Source organism: Pinus tabuliformis, chromosome 3_2 (assembly GCF_031772625.1).
Source record: "Pinus tabuliformis cultivar Carrire ecotype Pingquan chromosome 3_2, CPIR1, whole genome shotgun sequence".
Lineage (NCBI taxonomy): Eukaryota > Viridiplantae > Streptophyta > Pinopsida > Pinales > Pinaceae > Pinus > Pinus tabuliformis.
The window spans coordinates 480187965-480195384 of NC_142302.1; the positions used below are offsets into that span (position 1 = coordinate 480187965).

The window sequence follows — 7420 nt, forward strand, 5'->3', positions numbered from 1 at the left end:
GCGGAAATCCCCTCTGTCCAGACATTCGTGCGAGGTTGGTTCGCGCTGAGGTTCGCAAGGGCTGACCACACGAGCTGGGTATTGTCATCTTTCTGGCACTTCGAAAAAGCACCGGTACTCCTCAAAAGATGGTCGCCCCTTTTCGACCCGGAGACTGAACAAATTGGGGTCGGGCCAGTATGGGTCAGACTCCCAGGCTTGCCACTACAGTACTGGTCCGAGGACATCTTCAGGAGAATCGGAAACTCTCTGGGCACCTTCATGGAATCTGACAAATCTTATCTCACGACGGGGATGATGGCATACGCCAGGGTTCTAGTTCATCTAGATACAAGAGGAGGCCTGCAGGAACACATCACTATACAGTGGAAATCCTTCTTGAGGAAGCAGAAGCTAGACTACGAAGGAATCCCTTACCGATGCAGAAAGTGGGTCACCTTTACAAGGACTTCCCCCTCCTCAAAAAGACTCAGCAGGAATCCAGGATGCAGGACCAGCCCCCAACAGCAGAAAATCCAGCTCCTCCGGCCGCGGCAGCACCAAGGGCGGAACAAATCAAGACCTCAGACACGGTGGAAGCGCCGCTCGCACCTCTGAAAAAAAAGCAGGGCAAGAACCCGATCAGGCCTCCATCTCCTCCTCTGACGCGCTCAAGGGCAGCAAAAGGAGTCGTCTTTTCATCGGGTATGTCTCTCCCCCCTGTTGACTCTGCTTCGCATCTTTCTTCTTCTTGTTTATCACTCTCCTCCCACTTGCCCTCTCTGGTCTTGATTCCCGCCCCCTCATCCCCGTCGGTCCTTGACCTGGTTGTGGATTCCCGCCCCCCTTTTCCCCCCTCAAAGACAAACCATCTATATATGACCTGCCCCCTCCCACAGCCATCGGCCATTTTTACTTCATGCTCCCTCTCATCTGTCCCTTCCCGCTCCCTTCAATCGCCCTCCCCCTCGGTAAATTCCACACCGAGGTACTCCACCCGCTCGACTGCAAAGCAGAAAGAGCCGGACGCCATAGGGCTGGCAGCTGCCCCTCCCATCCTCTCGCCCAAGCAGGGTAGAGGCAAACCTTCCAACATCCACAAGGCAAAAGAACAAGTTGGGGATGAAGTGATCCAGGGCAAACAGCACACCATTGAAAGGGTTCTTAGAGCAAAGGACACCCTTCCCCACCCCCCTCCATGAAGATTTTGTCCTTCAATTGCAGAGGGCTGGCCAGCCCCGAGAAAAAGTTGGCCCTGAAGCATCTCTTATTATCTGAGTTGGTTGACATTATCCTTTTACAAGAAACCCTTTGCAAGGCGGATACGGCCATTTCTATCCTTTGCTCTTGGATGCCTGGATGGTCTTTCCACGCTCTTGATGTCTCGGGACGCTCTGGGGGCATTGCAATTGGGTTCAAGAACTGCACCATTAACCTGAAGAACATATGGGGTGGAGGGGGTTTCTTGGGGGCGGACATTTATTCCAAGGATCTGGAGGAAGAGCTAAGAATCATAAATGTCTATGGACCTTGCCACAACAGGGAACTCTTTTGGCGAAAGCTTCTCAGCTCCCCCCTCCTCCTAGCTGGAAATGTAATCCTAGGGGGAGACCTGAATTTCTCTATGGGCTTCTCAGAATCCTGGGGACACATGGCGCAGATTGACCCGCTTTCTGATTTCTTTGAGCAGCTACTTGAGAATTACCTCTGGATCGACATCCCCTCAGCCAAGATTCAACATACCTGGAGGAACAACCAGTCTGGTGACCAAAGCCTGGCTAGGAGACTGGATCGCTTTATTATTAAGGAGGCCTTTCACAACAGCCACCCCAGATCAAGGCAATGGGTCGGCAGTGGTGGTATGTCGGATCACAGACCCATTTTTCTAGAGGTTGGAGAAAAGCAACAGAAGCACAAGGCTCCTTTCAAGTTCAACTCCACTTGGCTCCGGGACCCCTCCTATATCAAACTAATAACCGATTTCTGGAAATTACACCCGATCTCTGAGGAGGAGGATCCAGCTAAATGCTTTGTAAAAAACCTCTCTGAAATTAAGGTGTTATCCAGAGCTTGGGCTCACAAGAAAAGGGAACAGGATGACCTAATAATCTCCCAAGCAGAGCAGGCGATTGCAGACCTTGAATCTCAGTCGGAGGGAACTTTCAACTCCCCGGAACAGAAAGCTATGTATGAAACCCTTATCAATCAGAGATCTCAAGTACTCAGAGATAGAGAGGCAAGCTGGAGACTAAGAAGTAGAGCAATCTGGCTCAAGGAGGGGGACGAAAACACAAAGTTTTTCCACCGCTTTGCAAATGGTCGGAAAACAATCAACACTATCTGGGAGCTGCAAAATGATCGGGGGCAACAAGTTCACACCTCCAGAGAACTCGCCTCACTCGCCACCTCACACTTCAGGAACATATATATGGCCCCGAGGGAAGCCAGTCTGTTAGAGATCATGCGAGTGGCCGAGCTTTTCCCCAGGTTTGTGGATGAAGAGGAAGCAGAAGAACTCACCAAAGAGGTTTCATTGGGGGAGCTTGAAGCCACCATTCAGGGTTTCCAAAAGACAAAAGCCCGGGACCTGACGGCTGGTCCATCGAATTCTATCTTGCTTTTTTTGACCTGCTGGGTCAGGACCTCCTCAAAGTAATCAATCACTGCAGCCTCTCAGGAAAAATCCCCTCGGCCATCAAAGCCACCTTCATAGCCCTCATCCCCAAATCCGACAAGCCAGCCTCTTTCAATGACTTTAGGCCCATCTCGCTCTGCAACTGCCTCTACAAGATCATGGCCAAAATCCTAGCGAATAGACTCAAGCCCATCCTTTCGGCACACATATCCCCTGAACAGTTCGCTTTCCTACAGCACCGCCAGATCCATGAAGCCATTGGCACTGCACAAGAGCTCCTTCACTCGGTGCAGAGCAAGAATTTGAAAGGTATGATCCTAAAGGTAGACCTCTCCAAAGCTTTCGACAGGGCAAGCCTGCTCTACATACAAATGCTTCTTACCCATCTGGGTTTCCCTTATATGTTCATCAAAAGGATAATGAGCTGCATATCTGATGTGCCTTACAGTGTCCTCCTTAATGGATCCCCCACTCCTTTCTTCACAGCAGAAAGAGGTCTCAGGCAGGGGTGCCCCCTATCTCCATTACTTTTCCTGCTCATCATGGAAGGGCTAAGCAGATTGATAGGGACAGAACACAGGAGGGGCAGGATTGCTGGTATAAAAATCACGGAAAACTGCTCTCTCACTCATCTTTTGTTTGTAGACGATGTGCTCATTTTCTTAAATGGTAGCTTGGCTGACACCTCAACCTTGCAGCTTGTTTTCGACCTCTTTCAGAAGGCTACAAGCATGATCATAAATGTACACAAATCCACCCTCACAGTTATAGGCTGCTCGCAACATGAAGTTTTTTTTCACTCGACATCGGTTTCCTTTCCCTTCACACCCTATGGAGGAAGGGTTGAAATATCTAGGCTTCCGAGTGAAAACCGGGGGATATAAAATCGCTGATTGGATATGGCTTATTGCAAAGGTGGAAAAGAGATTAAATATGTGGTACAACAGATACCTCACACAGGCTGGAAGACTCAACCTCATAAAAGCAGTGCTGGGAGCAACCCTTGTATACTGGATGTCATTGGCCTAGATTCCAAGAGGAATCCTAGCCAGACTACAAAAGATATGCTGCAGATTCCTATGGAAGGGGAACAAACAGGGAAACCTCTTCGCCTGGGTAAAATGGGACACTATAGCGAGGCCTAAGAAATGGGGAGGATGGGGTATAAAAAGGTTGGACGTTTTTGCAAAAGCACTGGCAGCAAAGCTAGGATGGCAACTCATTACCTCACACAGCCTCTGGACAAGAGTAGTATATGAAAAATACATTGCCCCGGAAAACATAATCGGCTGGATATGCAGGGAACACAGGGGGAGCGGAAGGCATTCCAATATATGGAAAGCTGTACTCAATTCCCTCCCCCTCATACGGGAAGGCTTAACATGGAGGATACATCAGGGGAATGTTGTTCGCATAGGAATGGACCCCTAGATCAGGTGTGGCAACGCCCATCGACTTCCAGCACAGTTGATCGCTCATCTACAGGACCAGGGTGTTTCTCACATAGCCCACATAGCAGATCAAGAAAACACCACTCTTTTCCAGCAGGCCTGGAAGACAACACAAGATCTCCACATCCCAGGACATTGGAGGCATGATTGGGAGGACTTTACAGAAGCTCTCACTCAAGCACACATCAGGATAACAGAAGAAGAAGATGAGATTGTATGGGCACATGCAAAAAATGGAACATATACTCCCAAGGAAGGCTATTTAAAGCTCATGCAACAAGTTCAGCCAGAAAATGTACAGCAATGGTGGAAAGCACTATGGAAGCTCAAAGCAGCTCCCAGAATGCGAATGCTTATGTGGACCATCCTGTTCAACAAAATCCCCACAGGCGCAAATTTGATGAGACGATCCTTCCATGGGCCATTCTGGTGTCACCTCTGTAGGAGCAATGAGGAAGACACTGACCACTTATTTCTGTCCTGCCCTATTGTCACTGAGCAATGGTCCCTCATATCCTCATCCTCCCAATCCCTCAATCAATGGCAAGGGCAGTCCATTACAGAGGCCTGGCTGAATTGGCTAGAGAAACACAAAGGAAGAGATAGGAATATACCACTCCTTATGTGCTGGGCTATCTGGACGGCGAGGAACCGAGCCATATTTGACCAAAAGGACCCCATCTGGCCCAACATCAGATCTCATATCCTTGCCGATTTCGGACTCCTCCCAGATGACCTCTCTCAGCCCCCCCCTAGATCCATTCACCCCGAGCTCATTGACAAAACTTACCCTTGGGCCTACTTTGACGGCTCAACCCAAGCAGATGGCTGTGGGGGAGGGGCCCTCCTCTACCTAAGGGATGACCATTGTTTCAAAATACAGATGCACCTGGGAAGGGGCACAAATAATTATGCCGAGCTATCTACAGCCAAACACCTCATCCACTTTGCACTTGAAAAACACTGCACAAAACTACAACTGTTTGGGGACTCAAAACTTGTCTGCAATTGGCTCAATAGAACATCTTACTGCTCTGCTTTTTCTTTGAGACACATTTTGGATGAGACACACAGGCTTATAGCATTATTTGAAAAATTTGTTTGTCAACACATTTACAGGGAGCACAACACAAGGGCGGACCTCCTATCAAAACAGGCAGCGCAAAGGCAGGAGGAAGACTGGTTGATACAGGAAGAAGTGGATGGAATTTTCCACCAACATTACCACAGGCCTTTTGTAGATCTGCACTCTCTCCGGGAGACATAGCTATGCTGCTGGTTTAACCTATTTACACAGTTTTGGGTTTTTTTTGGCCCACTGGCTTCTCGTAAGCTGTTGGGTAGTAGCTGTTGTTATCACTTGGTACACAATTTAGACTCATCACAGATCTATCCGACATACAGAACTTTTTTGATACTTCAGGTTTTTTGTTTTTGGTAATTACCAGTTTGTCTCCCTGCGTGGAGCACACTCTTTTTTCATGTATATTTTTGTCTTTTGATGCAAAATCCATCTGAGATCATATGAACTCCCTGCGTGGAGGCACAAAACTACATATTATTACTTGTACATGGTTGTAGTCAAACTGTCATTTTGCTACTATCCGGGAGGCGACCAGCCTCATTATGCATATGCCTAGGCATCTACAGAATGTAATTTCTTACGATCTAATAGAAATTATGACTTTTTCCACGGGAAAAAAAAACTTTTCCTAAAGCATTAATTTCTCATCTCCCTATATGCTCACATAACATAATTTGGAAAAGTAAGTGGCCCATTATCCCCATATATTTTCTTTTGCAAGAAACAAACAGCACATAGTGTAATTAAGGGAATTGTATAACCAACGTTTAATACTTAGGCTTTTTAATTAAAACCAAAGTATTAAACCTTGATTAATAAAAAATGAAATTTTAAGAGCCCCCGAGACCAAAACTATACTTAGGATTTAAAAACCTTAAGTATGAAACATAATGGGTTATTTAAATAATCGTAGTTTTTCCTGAAGGTCAAAATCTTTATAAACTCTGACTCACGGCTTCCCCGCATCGCAAAAGTTTCAAAAGGCAATGACCCCTCTATTAACTCCATTGCGATTACGATTTGCACAATCACATATTGTAACTTCAAATAAGAATCGCCCCCTCTACCTGCTCCACCATGCGATTGCGATATATCGAAATTGCTCATCGCACTTCCAATCATTTATATTCCACCCATTACCTTATCCAATTTGTGATTGCAATTTGAAATGTGATTGCGATCTACGATCATGCCTAGACCCGACGAGAAAATCAACTGAACTTTATAAAACCCTACGTCCATCACATCGCATAATACGCAGGTTTGATTCATTTAACCTCCTGCGTTATGCCAATTGTGATTTGCGATCAGACCCAAGCCATCTGCCACGTCATCCGTGATGTCATACTCCATGTCACCCCGGGACTTCGTAATTGCAAGTTTTAAAGGGACACAGTTTATAACAATCCTTCACCTTAGTTGATTTATGATTGTGATTTGAATTGCGATGTAAGGATCGAACCTGACACATAACTTAAAATTTATCTATAACATTTCATGTCTGGGTCCTTCGCAAATTTCATAGTCCTGCTCGTTCCTTTGCCTCCGCTCCAATTCCGTTTGCGATATGATTTGAGAAAGGCCCCTTTTGATTTTGTTTGGATTACTCCTAGTCTTAAAGTGATTGCGATTATTCTGAGTTCCACCCTCGGTCTAAAAGCGATTGCAATTTGGTCCTTCTTGCAATTTAATTAAAACCGATAGCCTTCCCTTTTCATCAGCGTCTGTTTTGTGATTTGCGATAAGACCGTAAAGTTCACCTATCTTATCAAAGACCTCACTCCGCATTCCTCTCCATGATGTTTGTGTTCGGGATTTATTATGCTCTACATTTTTATCCTGATTTCCTGAAAAATGTGATTTGTTTCAAATGAAACTCGCCTATCAGTCTCATTTATTTTTAGCTTATCGATTCCTGTTTTCTGTGTTCAGGTTCATGACAGAAAACGACAACTACGCTGATAAGTGGAAGTTCAGTTCAAACATACAAGCAAACATCCATATAATCCGATGGAACAAACAAAGTTGAAGAAGACAATAAATCACATTCATAAATTTCTACCCAAAAAAAAAATTGTTTTCCTTTAAGCATTATTGAAGGGATCTGTTTAAATGCCCTCAACGATCTGTACAATACATTTAATTGTTTTTCTGTTATTTAAGCTTGCTTGTTGTATGAAATAAAGGTCCTGAATTTTATGAGGAAAGGCTTACGAAATCTCGCACTATTGTAATTTCATAAGAACGATTGGAACATTGTTTTAGGAATTT

At 45.6% G+C, this 7420-nt stretch overlaps 1 protein-coding gene across 1 annotated transcript; it reads left to right on the top strand.

Moving 5' to 3' along the window:
* Window positions 1–1330: 1330 nt before the first annotated feature.
* Window positions 1331–2635, top strand: LOC149181380 (uncharacterized). Its single transcript, XM_089414178.1, has one exon. The coding sequence runs from the start codon at window positions 1331–1333 to the stop codon at window positions 2633–2635; it is 1305 nt and encodes a 434-aa protein (XP_089270304.1).
* Window positions 2636–7420: the final 4785 nt, after the last annotated feature.